We start from the raw sequence: 20,617 nt of genomic DNA, 5'->3' as shown, positions 1-20,617 counted from the left end.
TGCATTGGAGACCACAGGAATAGTCAGTAACTCTCCCTTATTTCTCTTCTCCCTCAAGCAAATGTTGATATGAATAAGAACATCTGTTACTAAACTGCTGAGGCCAAAAGGGTTAGGTTTGGGGCAGAGGAAATGTGGAGGAAGGTGGGCAGGGTGGTGTGGGTTTGTTTTCTCTCTAGCTCCTTGGACTAATTAAAAGAATAAGGATAAAAATAGAAAGGCCCGTTTATATAGAGGGAGTTGATGTTACTCTGTTGAGAGAGGAGAGCCAAAATGGTGAGGCTCTGACCACAAGCAGAGTTGCTCAGGGATCTAAGTGGCAGAGAATGGCTCTGAGCTCAGGATAGGGGCTACCTCCCTTCCTCTGAGTGGAAACCAGTGCTTTGGCACCCAGGACTGGAGGCTTTGGGAGTTACCAGAATGAGTAGCCTGCAAAGGCCTGGATGTTCTGATGGTAGATAAGCAGACAGTAAACGTGGCCAAAGAAGAACTAGATGGAAGAGAAATAACAAGGCAGAGGCCACACAATAATGATAGCTCAAAATGGCTATGAGTACATAAGGAGCACGCTCTTGAAGGTTTCTAAAAATTCTTGGGCAATACTTTGGGAGGCATTGTAAGGAGAATAAAGATGTCCGTGTCCTAATACCCAGAACCTGTGAATATGTTAGGTTATATGGCAAGGGAGGATTAAGTTTATATGCAGGTATGGTTACCAATCAGCTGACAAAATAGGAAGATTATCCTGGATTACCTTGGTGGGTCCAGTATAATCAAAAGGGTCTTTAAATTGGGGGAGAGGGAGGTAGAAGATACAGTGTCAGAGTGGTGCAATGTGAGAAAGACTAAAGCAGCCATTGGTGGCTTTTAAGATAGAAGGGAGCCACAAGTCAAGAAATCCAGGCAACTTCTAGAAGCTGGAAAAGGCAAGAAAACAGATTCTCCCCTAGAGCCTCCAGAAAGGAACACAGCCCTACGGCACCTTGATTTTAGCCCAGGGAGACCCATTTCAGACTTCTGACTTTCAGAACTAAAGGATAATAAATCTGTGCTGTTTTATACTACTAAATGTATGGTAATTTTTTACTGCAGTTTCTTAAAACTAACACAAGAGGTCTGCAGCTCAGATCTTGCTAGTATGGGACTGAGCCTGAAGACATCAGAACCACATAAATATAAAGCAGTATTATCAGGCAGATAGGATCCCTGTGACTTGGAGGCCTAGGTTTGACTAATTTTAAACCCCTCCTCAGCCCTTCAAGTGGGAGACTTCCTATCCCTTCACTCTTTCGGAAGGAAGGAGGAAAGAAAGAGATATTTTCATCAGAGATAAGTGTGGACTGTAGGAGTAAGGGCAGCCAGGAGGGGTCTTGCCAATCAAGACTGATGAGTAATGCAGCATGAACACAAGAGCTTCCAGTCCAAACAACAGGTGGCACAGAAAGAGGGGGAGCTGGGAACCATGAATCCAGAGAGCAAGACAAATTTGCCACCAAGAATGTGAGGCCAAAGGAAGCAAAAGCTGAAGGTTCAGATGTAGAGGAAGCAAGAAGAAAGGAGGGTTCAGGAGGGGACTCCCCACACAGTGCTCCTCACCATTCTTTGTGCTATGGTCTGAATGTTTATGTCCCCTCAAAATTCATAGGTTGAAATCTAATCACCAGTGTGATTGTTGTAGGAAATGGGGTCTCTGGAGGAAATTGGGTCATGAGGACAGACTTCTCATGAATGGGATTAGTACCTTCATAAAAGAGGCCTAAGAGAGACCCCCTCATGCTTTCCCCCCATGTGAAGACACAGCAAGAAGCTACCATCTATGAACCAGAAAGTGAGCCCTCATCAGACACCAAATCTGATGACATCTTGATCTTGGACTTCCCAGCTTCCAGGACTGTGAGAAACAAGTTTCTATTGTCTGTAAGCTACCCAGTCTAAGTCAGGTATTTTGTTATAGCAGCTTGAATGAACTAAGACACCCTAAATAGGCTAGTTGCTTGGCGTGGAGATAAAGAACAAAACCTTGATGAGGCCTGGTAGAAGTCAATGCCCATTCCCCATGACCAGGATGAAGCATGATGTCAGGATGCTGCCTGCCCTCTGTGCAGGTTTTAAGCCCCTTTGAGACATAAGAAGCAGATGGTACTGCTCTTCGGATCATATTCCACAGGTGCTTGACCCTTGCCCAGATGGACACCTGAATCTTCTCGGAAATCCTAACTTCAGAGGACCTGTGCCAGATAGGCCACAACAGCTACCTCTCAATGTCCCCAAGTACTACTGTGTTCTGAGATGGAAAGATTGAACTTTAAAAGCCATGTCTTTATTCTGTACTTCATTCTGGAAGTACTGAGTCTGGGAAGAACTCAGAGAAGAAACGTAGAGCTCCCTTCTCCACCCTGAGCACTGCAGAAGAGTCTGGATAGAAAAGGAAGTTCTTGGCTCAGCTGTCTGGAGCAAGGGAGAGGAAGAAACTCTCATGTACCCACTTCCTATCTAGAAGCAGACTGAGACCTGCCAAGCATGTTATGTAAGATTGTCTTGACTTCTACAGAAATGCCACTTAGGGGTTGAAGAATGGAAGGCTGGCCAATCTAACTCCTATACCCACCCCTAGGACTCTCCTAGGAAGAATACCTCCCTCCCTGCCCGCATTGTCCCATCCCTAACCATGCCCTAGGCAGACCTCCAGGATGCTACTAGGAGCAATGGACTCCAAACTAGATAGTCACTGTACTAGTTTCCTAGGGCTGCCATAAGAAAGCACCACAAACCAGGTGGCTTTAAACAATAGAAATTTATGCTTTCACAGTTCTGGAAGCTAGAAATCCAAAATCAAGGTGTTGGTAGGGCCATGCTCCCTCTGAAGCCTCTGGGGGAGGATCCTTCCTTGCCTCTTCTAGTGTGGCCTTCTTCCTGTGTGTCTGTCTTTATATGATGTTTGTGTGTGTGTGTGTGTGTGTGTGTGTGTGTGTGTGTGGGTCCATGTCCAAATTTTCCTCTTCTTATAAGGATACCAGTCACATTGGGTTAAGGATCAACTCTGCTCCAGTATAACCTCATCTTAAGTGAGCTAATTATGTCCACATGATGCTATTTGCAAATAAAGTACTGGAGGTTAAAACTTCAACATATCTGTTTGTAGGGGGCACACCACAGTTCAACCCATAACATCACCACTGGCTATTCTGCTAGAATCCTTTTTTCTACTTTTACATTCTTCATAATGTGCAACACACTTCCACTGATATCATCTCTCATTTCTCAATTATCAACCATGGGGTGGGAATTGGGAAGGTAGGAGCAAGAATTTCCAGAGGGAGACTCTGTAGTTTTAAAATATCAACAAAAAAACAAACAAGGGTCTGATAGTTGTTTCAGGGAAGGGTTTTACTCAACCCCTTCAGAATCATCTAGGGAACTTGTAAATATAAAATAATATGCATGTTATCCCAAAATTATATTTGTAAAATTAATTGTATTTGTATATAAATGCTGAACTTGACCCAAAGCAATTAAATCGAAATTCTTGGGGAATGGTACCCAGGCACTGGTATCTTTTTATTATTTATTTATTTATTTATTTATTTATTTATTTATTTTATTATACTTTAAGTTCTAGGGTACTTGTGTGCAACGTGCAGGTTTGTTAGGTTTGTTACATATGTATACATGAGGCACTGCTATCTTTTTAAAGCTCCCAGGGGATTCTTATCTATAGCAAGGACTGAGGACTCTGTCCTGGGTGAGACTTGCTGCTGCAGTGAGTGGCCCCAGCCCTGCAGTTAATAGCTATTCTCATTCCTGTCTATTGAGAAGCCACAGAATATAGAGAGGATACTTAAGAAAACTTTACATAAGCCCTGTTATCTGAGTGCAGAACATTCTTGCTCGAGAATGGTAGCCATTTATTCCCCTCTGAAAGGTGAAATGATGGAATAGTAACAGAGCAGGAGCAGAACCAGAACCCAGGCATCTGAATCCCGGTTTGAAATGTCAGCTTCAGGTTTAGAGTTCTGCCAGGGTAAGACTCCCTTATGGCAGTTTTGGTGTGGTACTTAGAAGGAAGACATCATTCCATCTGGCTAGGACAGAGCCACTTTGGGGGATGCTGGTAGTGGGTGCTCTATCAAACCTCATGTTTCATGCAAGATGGTCTTACTGTTTGACCCCCCCATTGGGCTTACAGCTACAAATAAATTCGTTTTTCACCGTGGGCTATTAAAGTCACGGCTCTTTCAGCCTATACAGTTCACCAGGGTTTCCAAGGGTTCTATTTGCTAGTTAGAGACCCCCATTGCCTTTAACGACTAAGACATTGTGGGATTCCAAGCCTGTCATCCAGCACACCAACCACCCCTTCCTTGAGTGTGACAGAAAGGCTGCCAATGTCCTCCAATTCATTAAATATTTTTAAATGTTCAGTTGGCAGGACGGTCAGCAGAGTCCTGCCTCAGGCCCCCAGAACTTCCCGCAGTCAGTGTGTTCATACCAACACGATTATCCCCCAGCCAGTGTATTCATACTGACACAATTTTCCCCCAGCCAGTGTGTTCATATTGACACAATTATCCAGTGTCCCTCAACACAATCTTTCCCGGGTTGTGATTCCATCGCTACCACCATTCTCCAGTCTATGTTTTTCCATCTTAGCCACTAAGATATCACAACAGATTTTACTTAAGGCCAAAGATACAAATATATTATGTCTAAAATAGTCCCCATTCATACCAGTCTCACAATAACATCAAATAAGGAAATTGTCTGACATGGCTTGTTTACAATGAACCCATGCTAATTCCTAGTGATCACAGCTTTCTAAGAATTCACACACTATTCAAGGAGAAAATAAAAAAAATTTTAGTAATTATCCCAAGATGAAAGTCAAGCTCACCAGATAGTAGTCTGCAGGCTCTGCCCTCTTCCCTTATTTGAAGAATTGAAGCACATTCTCCCTTTTCCACTCCTCTAATACTGTTTCTGTTCTCCAGAATTCTAAGAGCACTGATAGTGGGGCAGCAGTCTCACTTGTATATTCCCTCAGCACCTGTAATATCACTCCTCCCCAAAGAAACCTGAACTTATCTGCAACAACCAGGTGCTCTCCTTACAATCCCCTCACCTGGCTTCAGTTTTCTGTCTCCTTTTGCCAATGTTCTGAGCCTTTCCAGGTTGGGCTGGAAAAAAAAATATTATCTGTGGTAGAGGAAATAGCAAAATGGGACTCAATTTTGAATCAATGGCCCTAAGTTTAGAATTCTTGCTATTGTCCCTTTATCTGCAGACAAAAAAATTTCTAGAACCCTGGAGAAGATTGAACCTACTAAGGGGGCTAAAAGGACCCTATAGAAGGAGGCAGCCAAGACCAGTCATACAACTCATCAACCGAGCACAAAACCACCACAAAAACTGATAGAACTGATAGCAAAGAAAAAGTACCATGGCCCTAGTTCTCTTCAGAGGATGACAGCATCACCACTCATTGTAGACATCATGGCAGTGGAGACTAAGGGCAGCCCTGCTTCCTCATCTGCAGTTCCTGTCACAGCATTCATGTATGTGTGTGAGGGTGAGGTGTATGTGACCATATCTCTTAAGAGTGTGTCTATTTACAAAGAAGTTGTGACAACGGATACTAATGGCAGAGTCCTTCACATAGATGCAATGTAAGTAGTAGGGACTTGAGAAATCAGCCTTCATTCTCTCTTAATTCCTCATACAATCATCAATCAATCAATTAGCTGAACTTTCAAATGACTGATCTCATGGGTGGCTCTTTTTGAATAGAAGCTTTCAATTCTTCAGCTACAAGGGAAAGAAAATTCCTTACAGTATAAATATGCCCTTGAGATATTTTCCTTGGTAGCATCCAGCATAAATTGAATGCTTACTATGAAATATTCTGACCACTTTACATTCTTTAACTCCCACAATAGCTCTATGAGGTCGACATTATTCATACCCTCATTTTATAAGGGAGGACACTGACACACACAGACATGAAGTAACTTGGTCAAGTTCACACTGGTGAACTTGAAAGTGATGGAGCTGCTAGTTGAACCTGTGTAGATTGACTGTAGAACACTGTAATAACTTGAGAGCAAAACTGGTCCAATTTTCTATTCCTTCCTCTATCTGTGCTTAGAACCCTGTCACCAATATGAGAACTACCTCAAGCTAGCCTGCTGGAAGATAAGAAACAACATGGACCGGAGCCAAGTCATCCTAGCCAAGGCTATCCTAGACCAACCAACACAGCCACATTCTCAGCTGATCACAGATGCATGAGCAAGCTCAGCCAAGATCTGCAGAACCACCCAGAGAATCCATAGACTCATGAAAAATCATAAATGTTTGTTGTTTAAGCAACTAAGTTTGGGGGTGGTTTGTTACATACTAGTAGTTAACTGATACAAACAACCATGCTGGACCACTATACTATATTTTCCTTCGAATGATACTGGCTTCACTTGACTCTAGGATCCTCCAGGAATGGACAGCTCCAGCTGTGAAGAACCTTCCTTTAGACTATCACCTCATTGCTCTTCATCCCTGTCTTACCCCTGCCCCTACCATTATGCCAACCCATAAAGGCAGTTATAATTATTCCTCACCTTTATTCCTTAGTTTTTTCTGGAGTAGAGAGGAAACCAGGGTGCCTCAACTCTAGCACAATTTTGAGCTCTGTTTCCTTGCCTACTTCTTTGCCCATCTCTCCATCATTTAGGAGCTGGGTTGGAATTAGCCACAGTCAGTTGTGCCAAAATAATAAACCAGGGTAATGAGAAGAAGGCACAGATAGCGCTGTGAATCAACCCCTTGCACCTTTGGCCTGTCTCTCAGGGTGAGCTTCTTACTCAGTAGTGGTGGGGACCCAAAGTCCCTGAAGGCATGCTCCTGCTTTGTCACCTGATCCCCAAATGAAACCTTGCAAAGCTAAATTCTCCCTGCCTGCCAGGACTCAGGCAGGGGGCAGCAAGCAGTACCTACATAGGACTGAATGGCCCCAGCTGCTCAACTCGAATTTAAAAATAATTTGGAAATGGGTTCCACAGAGTGAAAGCCTTCTGGGGCATTTCTGCCAGATGCCTCCAGCTACTGGGTTCCCACGGAAAGGGAGTGTCAAGTCCTGGGCCTAGAAGATATTCTGGGGATCTGGAACAGGGTACATACTGAAGGCAATCCATTAAAAATGGGATTAGAAATCTCTCAAAGAAAGAAAAAGATACATAAAACATAACTGTTTTTCTATTGGAATATTTTAAAACTTTTTTTTTGCTATTAGGCACTCAATAAATGCTAAATGATGCTAATTCTTCTAGCACTTCTTGCTTTATGAGTGAAGCTTGGATTGTGAGGATTCATTGCTCAAAAGGCCAATAGCTAAGTGACCTGGGTTGGTGAAGAGAAACCAACACTCCCCAGGGCAAATCCAGCCTCACTGTGCCATTAAACACTCACCACCCCTCACTCATTACACTTCAACAATAGTTTAGTTTTAATTTCTTTTCTTTATATTTCACAGCCCTAAAGGAAAATGTCCTGTGACAATTCTGTAATAGTGAGACAATTACTGGTGACTCAGGGCTCCCTGCTGCCTCTGCATCTCACAGCAGAGGATCAGGCAGGGACTACTGCTTCCCATATAGGAACAATTTGGTTTGTGAATTAGGAAAGTCAGGATCAAAAGGAATCTTAAAAAAAAAAAAAAATGCCTATGTAAGATAAAAATTTAGCCCAAGGATCCTATTTCAGGATGAGAGTCGATTGTAGGCACTGAGTCCCTGAGGAAGCTCTTCAAATAGACACACAAATATTTCAAGCAGTGACTTGCCCATCTGAGCCCCACTACCCACAGCATCCAGGCAGTCCACAAGGATCCAGACCCTGGGTTCCCAAAAATCTGATTTCTCCTTTTTGTTATCCAAACTCTCTCCATTTCACCTTTACCGATAAATGAGGAGGAGGCAGTAAACTGATGTGCTCCTTGACAGCAAAAACTCTGTCATCTCTGCAACTCAAGCACCCAACCCAAGCCTGAGTCTGGACGAACAAAGTTTAAGGTGTCCTAGGGTAGAGGACAAGGGCATTCCCAAGTTCCCAGTGGACTGTGCTCCAAAGCTCTTTTGTAAACTGGTAGTTTCGAACTTGGAAAGCATTTTCTTTTTCCATAAGTATAAAGCTCTAGAGGAAGCCTAAGTCCTTAGACTAGGTCATACAGCTCTATTTAGCCACAAAAATCTAATAATGCATCCAAAGTAGAAAACTTCAGCTATTCTATTGCTTCCTCCTAAATAACCATTGAAAATACTGCTTTCATGAGAAAGTGTGTTCCAACTTAGCATGCCAGAAACAGATTTCCATTTTCCTCAAGACCAAGAATGAGCTTTTCCTACTAAAAAAATAACAAATAAATAAAAGGGAAGAGAAAAAATAAGAGAAAGGCAAACGGAGAGAAGGTGTTGGTTATACTAGAAACAGCCCTGACACGGGAGATACAGCTTTGCAAGGAAGGTGAGATAAGACAGAAACTTCTGGGTGAGAATAAGATATCCTGAAGTATTTTTCTACTTTTATATAACATGTATTCCACAATTCTTTAGTTTAAAAACTTGCCTTAAGTGTTCTAAATTAGGAACTAAAAAGCAGTTGCTTTAAGGGGAGTTTGGAGAAGGGAGAGATTTCTGGTTTGCGGGTCATAAATCAATGAGCCAGAGACAGCCTATGTTCACCTAAGACAACACTCCTGATTTCTGTTCTTCCGTTTCTTGGCTGATTCACTCATGATGCTAATAATATTCTAACTTTCAGTTTGATAATGTCAGCTTAAAATTGGGAGGAGGAAAGATATTGGACTGTAAGCTTCTTAAAGGGCAGGACCACTTTCTATTCATTTCCATATACCCCAGTCCCCTCAGTGCTCAACATATAATTCATCAACACATAATATAATTTAAGGAAGGGCTTTAACTTTTCAACGTAGTAGCAAAACATGTGGGCTTTAGAGTCAAACTTTTCAGATTCAAATCATTTTTCCTCCCTGAAAAGGAGGGAAGCAAGCCTGCCTAACATCCTTGAGTTTTCTCACCTGGAAAAAATAGTGGTAACAGTACTTACTTCACAGAGTTGCTGTGGGGATTAAATGCATTTCTGTTTCTAAAACACAGAACACTGTACCTGCCCCATAGTTAGCACTTGACAGATCTTAGCAGCTATTATTTTTCCATGATCATTGAGCTAATTGTCTTGTATCGTGCCCCCAAATTAGTTTCTCAGGGAATGTGGTAAACATAAAAGTTGGTTGGTATAAAGGGTTAAATTGTGAACCCCAAAAGATATGTCTACTCAGAACCTGAGAATGTGACCTCATTTGGAATAAGAATTTTTGCAGATGTAATTAAGGCAAGGATCCCCAGATAAAATTATCCTGAATTAGGATAAGCCCTAAGTCTATGTCCTTATATGAGACCAGAAAAGAAGACCCAAAGACATGGGAAAGGCGGCCATGTGAAAACGAAGCCAGAGATTGGAATCATACTGCCACAAGCCAAGTAAAAGCTGGAGCCACCAGAAGCTGGCAGAGGCAAAGACAGATTCTTCCCTAGAGTCTCCAAAGGGAGTGTGGCCCTGCTGACCCGCTGATGTGGGGCTTCTGACCTCCAGAACTGTGAGAGAATAAATGTCTGTTGCTTTAATCCACCAAGTTTGTGGTCATTTGCTGTAGCAGCCCTAAGAAACAAATACAGCTGGGTCCAGGTGACTTTGGAACAACCTAGATTTCGTGAGGGAAACAAGCTGAAATGCAAATTGGTGATGATCATGAGCTGTCCTTTTTTTGAATTGTGTACTGCAGGGAAATTCTCTTTAGGAAGGGATAATCACCAGCTTCAGGGACTGGAATGTTCGGGCCAGCCTGTGCTGTCCACTTCCAGCCAAAGACATTTCTGCTGAGAATCCTGAAAACATTCTGCATTTTTCCACAAGGAATAAAGTGGAAATATTCAATGTGTGATGAGACAATGGACAGAGTCAGCTCCTACCTGGCCCCAAATAAATGGGCAGATGATGCAGCTGTCAGTGACTGACCAGTGAACACACCCACACTGATGCCCACAGCCTTCCTCACTCCCCTCTATGGAAGTCAAGGGGGTCATTAGCCAAAGACTCAAAGCTAAGGAAAGATACCTGCTTGTCAAGAGACCAACATAATTGTATATTTCCACTAACTCTATTGATTCTTGCAATTATATCTATGAAACGGATCTCTTTTTAAGGGAAAAATATATCCAGGTCATCTTCAAGATCCTTTTAAGCCTTTGGAATTTTAAAGAAGTCCTCAGCAAAGAGTCATGAGAGACAGTTGAATCCACTGATGTTGAGAGAAATGATTTTCACTCATTTGCTCTCTTATAACTCCTGGGGAAAAATAGCAGCAGACAGAGCAGTGACAGTCAGAGAGGGGTGACTTTTTTGGAGCAAAGGCGTTAGACGAGATGACACATGCTGACAGGTTCAGCAAATAGTGGATGCTCTGCCAATCAGCAGGTAATTTCTGTGTGTTTGCAAAGTGGGAATGATTGTGAGTCACGCAGTATTTCAAAGCAGGTCACGATGACCCTGTGTGTGATCTTCTAATGTGAAGGTCAAGAGAAAGGAGAAGGTGGATAAAGGAAGAAAAGGGAAAAGCAAGGAGACCCATGTACAGGCAAATCAACCACATCAAGGCAAGTTGCTTCCTATTTCCTGACAATACCCAGAGAACCTTCCTAATTACCTGTTTTATTGACATCTGAGGCTCACAGGTAACCAGCACTTCATTAACTCATAAATCTTTTTTTAACTTGTGAAAGTCACTTCTTCCCTGACTCCGTCAAGGTTTTATTTTCTTCCCTTACTGGGTAATTTACTCAATTTATTTCCAGTAAAGAAAGGGTTGCCGGGAAAAGGTCAGTGAGGAAAGCCAGAGGAAGAAGCCACACGCAGTATTCTGGATCCCAGCATACCCTGAAAAGGATTTCATTGTTTCACTGACAAGAATTCCAAAACACTGAAAATAGTCCCATTCAAATAGAAAAAAAAATAATTCTGAAGCCAAATGGATTCAAAGGATTTTTGTCATTATTTTTCATTTGCTTTTCTCCACTGAGGGGGCGGAGAGAGAGGGAGAGAGAAAGAGAGACAGACAGACAGACAGGCACTGAACTGAGATCGATTCCAATGAAACACACAGGTAAATAATTTGAATGCCTTTTTAAAATACATAAATGCTTAATTTCTGTACTTTTCATCAAAGAGCTTTTCTGGGGAAAGGATACATTTTTAGCACTAGAAATTAAGTAGCACTCACTCGGGATGCACACATTTGGTCAATCCATAACCCTTCAAAGAGAACTGTGCAATTCTAATTGACAGAGTAATTTTAAAGTAAATAACTTGGTGAATATAAACCCAACATATTTTTCCTTGTTTGGGGAAGAAAAAAAGCTGTACAATGTATGTAAATATGCTAAGATTTAAAATAAAATAAAACCTCTTATTCTTGTCCAAGAATGTCATGTCAGCCATTAAGGTTGTGACAATAGCAAGTGTTGAACACACATGAGCACACATAATCACACTGAGAATCTGCTGACTGATTATTGCTGACATTGCCTAGTTCAATCTGATTCATCATTTGCACAGGAACCAAGAGACATTAAAAGGGCAGGAGGTTACACTAGGGGGAGAGAAACAAAGCCTTAAACTAAGTTGGGATAAGGATCCTTTTCTAACAGTTGCCCAATTCTTGGGATCCACTCTGTCCCAAGGCAGGCAGTAGAGACTTAGTTATTCGTATTCCACATCTGGAGATCTGGAGGCTTCTCCCAAGACGGAAGAGATGAGTGGTGAGAGAATATGAGATTATTAGAAGAAGCTTGGCTGGGCACAGAAGCAAGCTAAGTGGAGTCAATAGAGTGGAAGGGTCTATTTAAACACATACAACCGCCCCCCACCCCCAAAACACACACTCTTTGCTGCCTCACATTTATCACCTTAAGAAATTTTTGAACACCTGGTCTATATACAAATACATAACAAGAAAGGAAAAAAATATAGACGATCTCTTATCAAAAGTACATATTATTTTGCTAAAGAGAAGCTACACCTTAATCCTGATATTCAGGAAATTATGTTGCCACATTAAATAAATGGTGAGGGGTAAACCATTTGTAAAAAAAATCAAAGCACACACACAAATCATTCCAGACACCATTTCCCATTTTCTGACTTATTACTATACACAATGCAGCTTTTAGCTCCTGCATTCTTATATCCTTTTGAATGCTCACCAGACTATTAATTTAAAAAGCCAGGTGCTTCGTCTGCTCCTCTAATCGCTGTGACCTGTTTTTGTGATTCGAAAAAGGCAAAAAGACTAACTCTGGCTTGGGTGGGAATCATTTTTGGAATAGTGGTTGGTGGTTGTTCACATCTGGATTAGGTATAAAATAACATTATGATGATGAACACCAGAGAGCCTCATCTGCATATAAATAGACCTAATCAGAAATGCAAATTGCAATCAGGAGAAATTTTTAAAGGCTGTGATAGCTGTGTGATTGTGCAGATAAGGAAAGGTCAACACTTGTATTGTTAAGGCAGTTAAATGGCTCCCAGCCTGCCCAGAGCCTTCCTTTGAAAGAGACATATGGAAGGTACAAATTATCTCTCAATCTGCACCCTGGTTGGGAAGGAGTCCCTGGATAGCTTCATATTCCATAACTAGAGCCGTGAGCTGGCCATACATCAGCCCGATTCCAATGAAAGGCAACCCAACCTCTTGTACAAACCACTAATGAATACACAGAATAGAAAGTATACTTGCATTTAAATGCTCTCCAAACAGACCTCTTTCCGCACAATTTTCCACTGAGATGGAAATTAAGGGATGGAGAGTAAGATATAGCGCTGATGTAACATTTTCTGATACATTTCAATGCTAGTCTGAGTGAATACAGCAATATGATATACATATGTTTTCACTGAATACTAGAGAAAGTATGTAATTAAAAAGAAAACACTAGCATTTAGACAGATTACTTAATCCACAATTCCATTCGTAGTCTTATCGTGCAAAGTACAAAAAATGAGTATCTCAGAAAAAGCTGAGTGCTAAAAATATGCAATTGTTCCAACATGGTCTTATTATTCCTTGGGGTATGTTATCTTTCAGGAACATCCTCTTCTCTATCCCCCCCAGCCCCCCTTGCTTTTTCAAAGAAAATATATTTCACAATCAGGCTTTGTCAGGTTTGGAGAGAAATTGCTTACAAACTATTTATTATCCCTCTAACTAGACGCTTTCACAAAGAACTAATGAGTCAAGAGCGCCATCTTGTGTCTTACCTTGGAATCTTAAAGAGTGTTTTCACAGGATGCATGTCAAAGAGGGGAGGGTCTCCATCCCCCAGTTCAATAGCTGTGATCCCCAAGGACCAGACGTCACAGCGAGCGTCATAGGAAGAGTCATACTGCTGCTCACAGGCAATGACCTATTAGACAAAAGCAGGACATGACACATCAACCCTACTGCCACATCAGATGTCCTAAAAAGGCCCTGGGCTGATCTTAGCCCCCTTCTCAGTTTTCTTGGCCACGATGATATTGAATTCCAGTAATAAGATGTGTGTATTCTAGGCCTTATTTGTGTGTAACCAATTTATTATCTTATACGTTCATTAGCTTTTAAAAATGTGTCAGTTTTGTTTTTAAAAAGCATGCATTGAACCGTCTAAGTAACAAGAACAGTGCAAGGGGAGGAAGCGGATGTATACCACACCATCCCAACCCTGCTATTCTTTAAGGAAAGGCTTTGTCCACATCCTTCACCTCATTACCAGCTACTGAATTCAATAACAAGCAATAATTGTTCTCCAAGATGCTTGTGTACTTTGAGATGCATGAAATCCCCAAGAGTATAACCAACTAAGCAGAGAGATGTTGGAAGACTCACATGGTTAACATAAAGTAGAAATGACCCCACTCCACCCTTCCCTTTTTCTAAGAGCATCTTTCCCCTCCTCAAACTCCAACAATGGTGTGCATCACAGAAACAACTGCCATTCCAGTTACTTGGCCTGACTAGGTACAAGAGCAGCAGAACCAGAAAATGACCCTGGGCTTGTCATTGGGTTGAGGAGTCTGTAACCCTGTGGAGGAATGTTTTTATCAACTTTTTGAGTCAGGCAAGAACATCTCCTACACTCAGACTCTGATGACTATCACAATGGTGATAGGAGAAGTCAGGAGTGAGCCAGAGGATGTGGAGGACCAGGAACTCCTATTTGACCTAAAATCTGCCACCAGGATGACCCATGGCCATGGCCAGGTGGGAGACTTCAATGTCTGATGATCCAAAACATCAGGGAGGGGGCAACACCTATAATGGTGAGCACAGGAACACCAGAGTAATAGAGCCACCCTCTTAGGCCATCATAATGTCTTTAGCTTTTTTTATTCCAAATGAGATGAGACTACTGACTGTGGTGAGCAGAGGAGTGACAGATCTAGCTTACGTTTTAGCAAGATCACTCTGGCTACTGTGCAGAGGATAGATTATGAGGAGAAGAAACAAAACCAGTTAAATATGTTACTGCAGGGATCCGGATGAGAGATTGTGAGACGGCGAGAAATAATCAGATTCTAGGTATAATTCTGAATGTACAGCCAACTGGATTTGTTGAACAGGGCTTAGAAGAAAGGAGAGCTAAGGAACACTCCAAAGTTTTTGACATGAGCAACCACCAGAATAGAATTGGTATTTACTAAGATGAGGAAGACAGTAGGAGGGGCAGGTTTGGGGTGAAGAGTGGAGCTCCATTTAGGATATATTAAGCTTCAGATGCCTGGGACACTTCTAAATGGAGAAGAGTATTTTAGCCTGGTGAGACTCATACTGGACTTCTGATCTAAAGAATCGTAAGATAACTGCTATGGTCTGAACATGTCTCCCAAAATTCATGTGTTAGAAATTTAATCCCCAATGCAACCAATGGAAGGTGGATCCTTTTGGGAGGTGGTTAGGTCATGAGAATTCTGCCCTTGTGAATGGATTAATGCTACCATGAAAAGGGCTTGCAGGACTGGGTTTGCTCCCTTCTGCCTTCTGCCATGTGAGGATGCAGTATGAAGGCCCACACCAGATGCCAGCACTTTGACCTTAGGCTTCCCAGCCTCTAGAACTGTGAGAAAATAAATTTCTGTTCTTTATAAATTACCCAGTCTCAGGTAATCTGTTATAGCAGCATGAAACAGATTAAGACTAAGAAACAGGTGTTTTAAGCCACTAAGTTTGTGGTATTGTTATGGCAGTGATAGAAAACTAGTATTCCTGCTCTCTTCCAGACACAGTGCGTTGGACTTGTAAGGCCTGGCAAAATGTGCCAACTGTGCAAAATGTGCTCTAAACTCTGTGCTCTTGTTCTCATAATTGCCCTGTACTCTTCTCTTCTGAGCTGGAGAACATTTTCTATATATCCACATCCTTGGCCTGGCCCCAGCCCCATCTTCTGAATAGAATATCCTGTCATACTTTTAACACGTTATTTTCAAATGTACATTCAAACTGAAGTTCAAACAATTCCAATTTCAGAACCAAAGGCCATTTCATTGCCCCCAAAGACCTCCCTTTCCTCACCCCAATCAGGTGAGAACCTACATTATTTTTAAAGATCCCTAGAGAAGGCTATTCAACACCTTTCCTTTCAGAAATGACACTTTCGAAAGTGTAAGACAAACATAATTTTAGACCTATCAATCAACAAATAGTTCACTGTTATTCCTGACACTGTGATAGGGCCTGTGAGGGAGAGAGAAATAAGACTCTGTCCTTCCCCAATAGGAGCTATGGCCAATCAAAATATAAGGTGAACCTATCATAATTAAATGACAAACCATGACAACTATAAATGCCCTAAGACAATGTGTACTAACACATCCAATAAAGGATATGGGCTCTAAATGCTTAAGATTTTAGAAGGAGACCACTGCTGGCTAAGCAAGACAATAAAAAGTATCTAGTACCCATAGTCTACAACTTTTGCGGAGAAATTCAAATCAGCTTCTAGCCAACTTGGATGGGACACAAAAGGCAATTCTAAGAACATATCTAAATGTGAAAATGGAGATATTCTAACATTTCTCAAGTGTTGTCCTAAAATATTCAAAACTTGTATCTGGTTTCAACTTCTCTTTACAGACAAACATTATCTTCAGCTCATTCTGATTAATAGAAAATCATATCTTGGCCTAATTCTTCTCTTCAGTGCATCATGTAACAAAGAAATTATTTAAGTTCAGCCTTCCAAGGAAGTTTATTGAAAATTATGCTAATAAAATAATTCACAAATAATTATTGAGTACTCATTAGTCTGGCATGATAGTAGGCCCTGGGAAGAGAAAGTCAAATACACACTGAACTTAATCTTCATAATAATTTGGCAAAGTAGGTGCTATTATCACTTCTGCAGGTGTGGAAACTGAGGATAGCATGGTTAAACAGCTTACCTGGCATCACATAGCTAGTAATTGTCAGGGCCAGAATTTGAACCCAGGCAGGGAGAAGGATAACTAAATGAATCATTGCCATATAAGTGCTATCTATAATAAAAGTTACAGTTGGTTAAAGTTGTTAAAATTATCAGCTTCTGCACTCATATTTTGACTACACTCAGGTGTTCTGAGGTTTTGTCATTTCAACTCCATCTTCTTCGGGGGTCTCTCATTCAGGATTGCTCCTTACCAGGAGGAAACAGCCCTTTCTGCAGGTTACACATACGATGAGAGTTAAAGAAGCACTCTTAACAGGATGCAGGGCAACAGAAGGTCAACATCCTGGAATGGCATTCCCTATCAATCCAATATCAAAGTCTGAAGCTATTTCTTTAAGAGAAAACACTACTATCATTCTCTTTAGCTCAACATTCTCCTTGTCTCTAGGTTAAATAGAGCTGAGTTAAGGATGCTTGGATGGTCGAATGGTCTATCTTCCCTTGTCCCCAGGAGAAGGTGACCTCAACGAGAACTCTCTGAATCAGTTGTTAGGATGCTCCATTAAGAAAGGAGAGTGACGATGGCAAGTAAGTGCACGTCTTTGGGACCAGGTTTTCCAGGTTCTGTAAGTCACATTAAAGGAGTGGAGAGAAATTAGACGGTGTTGACAAAGGATCCCAAATGCACACCCTTTCACATCTGAAAACAAATCACTTATATTCTCAGGACCTCTCTCTATCTATAAAGTGGTAAGGTGGAAATAAATAACCTATACCATCCCTTCTAGCTCTAATATTCTACGACTTTGCGACTTCCAAGTAAGTGATCTTCGGGTAGTATCTCAAACTGAGAGGCTAACACTGCCATACAAATTAGCTAGAGTGAACAGTACATTATTCTGAGGTGTGAACAGGATGGCTGGAACTTTGAGGGGATTTTGTTGCCAATGTTTTGTAGAAGGTCTTAAGGTCTATGAAAATATGCTGGTTGCTGTAATAATGCCTCTGTTAAGGAAGATGAGCTTCAGCGACAGAGCAATTGTTTGGAAGCTGGTTAATGGAGCATGTCCAGCTTCCTACCTTGAAATGCAAACTTACGGCTCTTCTGGTACAGTTAGACTACCCTGCTGCTTATTTTAGGAAGAAGAAAAACACTAATGCTGGATTACTAGCAATATCTATGCACTGGCAGCTTTAGTGCCCAAGGCCAATAGCTATTTTACCTAACAGTGGGCTTGAGACTCCCAAATGTTGGTCATTACCACCTTAGCTGCCAAAAACTTTTCTTTCTGGAGAAGATTGAGAACAAGAAACAAGTTTTCACTAATGGCTTAGCTTGACAGGTCTTTGGAGCAAAGGCTAGTCATTATCTGTCTTCAATTGTTGAGGCAATTCTCTTTAGCCTTCTTCAGGCTAAGGAGTTCACAGATCCAGACTCCTTAAATCTACCCCCAGTCACTCCCTCCTACCCCACAGAGGGAACACCTCCCCTCTCCTGCGGGAATCTATGGGATGAAACCACATCCACAACTGCTTTGACACATATCATCCCCTTGTCTGTCCTTGAGCAGGGTCAGCTGTGTTCTGTTGAAGATGGCTGTTCCTTTCCTTAGCCACCAGCCAGAAAATGGCAGAGAAAAACAACTGTCAGCAGCTCTTGGGTCACGAAGAGACTTTCATCTCTGACTAATGCTAGAAAATCCCAGAGCCTGGCATTTTTGTTTTGGTTTTGCCACCCTCTCACTGGGTGACTTTGACAAAATATTTTATCTCCCTGTACCTCTTCTTTGCAAGCAAACCAAGCAACCCCTTTTTCATGGGCCTCATCTGAAGCACTGCTTATGAAAATGCTGGTTATTCAGCTTTTACTATGGCACTAAAATGTTAATAGTAGATATCACTGGATCACTGACATATGGGTAATAATTATTTTATCTACTTACTTCTTTAAGATCTTTTGTGTTTTCTAAAATGTCTATAGAGAGCATGGATTATTTCTATAATAAAAAGAAGCAAATTTTATGTTTTTTTGTCTTGAAAATATAAATAAATATTGAAAAGTTTGCCTTAATTTTCAAGGGCATGTTTCTTTCTTCTGGAGTATTTGTTGACTGCTGGGATTCCTAATCAAGAAGTTGGCAGGTTAAAGGTTGTGTCTTGATTATATAACTAGGTCCCTGGCTGGATGTGGTGGCTCATGCCTGTAATCTCAGCACTTTGGGAGGCCAAGGTAGGCAGATCACGAGGTCAGGAGTTAGAGACCAGCCTGACCAACATGGTGAAACCCCGTCTCTACTAAAAAAAAAAAAAAAAAAAAACAAAACTAGGTCCCCATGAGATTAATACCAGAAGAATGAAGCATAATTATTCATGTAGTATAATCGATAAATGTTATTGAACATAATGCTTTCTAAAATAGAACTTCTCTGGAATCAGAAGTTGTAGTTACAGTATAACTATTCCAGTGGCAGATTTTTTTTAATCAGTTTTACAAATGAAATTCCCTTCCCAACTATATCCCTTTCTACTGTAAGCACAGGGCATGAGTAGAGTACTTTCACTTTCTCGGGCCATCATGATCCATGACTAGGACTTATTGATAAAGTTACCAAGATAGGAGTGAGTTCCACCCTCTCTTGCACAAAGACTTGGTGTATAAGAACCTGAGCTTACAGCTTCTCATCTCAAGATCTTCATTATCCAGAAAGATCATCTGTATTATACTATATGTGAAAGGGATAAAAACAGTCAATATATGAGCTTCTAGATTCAGAAAACCTAGTTTCTCTAACAAGATAGTTAAACCATTTATCAAATTTTATGTCAGAGAGCTGCTGGGCTGAAATTTCTTCCAATAATGTAATTTTAAGCAATGTTTTCAAGCAAATAGTATTATAGTATTTTTGCTGTCATAAGAAATAATTTATCAAACTTAAACAACAGGTATTATTCAGACTACTTTATTTTTCCACTAATATTTTTAAATGTCATTAAAAATGTAATTAGGTTTGCCTTCTATGTTCTGATTTCTCACCTTACTAGAATCATTCATGCAATCCAAAATTATAACCAAAGGTCAGGATTAAAATTTCACTCAAGTACACAGGCAAATGCTGTTATCTCAAGAGCTAAATTCAGCTAAATAAGAGGCAAGGCAAACAGACCTAAAGCTATTAATCCTTGGCTGACCTTGAGCCCAAAAATGCAGGCAATAGACTGGCAAATAAGATGGGCTGAGAGGTAGGAAGGCAAATAGGATTCTTAATTTTGCTTACACAATTCATGCAGCATAATTGATAAATGTTATTGATCATAAAGATTTCTAAGTCAGAACTTCTCTGGAATCAGAAATTGTGGTTACAGTATAAATATTCCAGTGGCAAATATTTTTATCACTTTTACAAATGAACATCTTAAAGTGTTATAAGCTGAGATACTGAATAAACAAATGAAGTTTCTTACCTAAGATGATACATAATTTCAAGAGAGGATACATTTGAGATTCGTTCTTTTTTTTTTTTTTTTTTGTAAAGGGAATATGGACTAGATGAACTGAAATTGAAGTATTTGGCAGGGGGATGGTCTTTCATAAAACTAAAACTAGGGCTAAGATTGAATCCACGTTTTGTACACTATGAAATTGTCAGAAATAATTTAAATTAGACTGTTCTTATGAACTTCAGGAAGGTCTCTAATTATAATGCGATGTTCTATGGGTCTCTTTTTTTCTTTAAGTTTCAGCTTAAGTCTACAGAGAAATAAAGCCAGGTTCAAATTAAAAACACTCAAAGCACGCTTACACTACACCAGCTTCCCACCATAGCTAGTGGAGGGTAGAAGGGGAACTCATTCTGGGTTTGAGGTCAGCCCACACACTGATTTTTGCACCTAAATTCCCTGAAGCCCTGGGAACAGATCATTTATTCTTACTTGTGTGTCAAGTCCTGTTCTCAGACTCAGGACCAATATCTACAGAACTCCTAGCATGTCCAAATTTCGTATGTGTCCTTGGTACTCAAAAAGTGAAGGAGCACATTTGCTTGGAGACCCAGTGCAATCCCACTGTCCTTGCCTGTTCCAGAGCTTCCTCA

General features: G+C 40.9%; 1 protein-coding gene across 1 annotated transcript in view; it reads right to left on the bottom strand.

Annotated features, from left to right (window-relative positions):
- Nucleotides 1–20,617, bottom strand: part of MYO3B (myosin IIIB) — a 446,006-nt gene that overhangs the window by 410,063 nt on the left and 15,326 nt on the right. The window contains exon 5 of the mRNA XM_055379151.2: nucleotides 13,384–13,529. Coding sequence (XP_055235126.1) covers nucleotides 13,384–13,529 — 146 coding nt within the window. The remainder of the gene's footprint in view (nucleotides 1–13,383; nucleotides 13,530–20,617) is intronic.

This window comes from Gorilla gorilla, chromosome 11 (genome assembly GCF_029281585.2).
Source record: "Gorilla gorilla gorilla isolate KB3781 chromosome 11, NHGRI_mGorGor1-v2.1_pri, whole genome shotgun sequence".
Classification (NCBI taxonomy): domain Eukaryota; kingdom Metazoa; phylum Chordata; class Mammalia; order Primates; family Hominidae; genus Gorilla; species Gorilla gorilla.
Note: the sequence above shows the minus strand (reverse complement) of the source record. Positions and strands in the feature narration are given on the sequence as shown.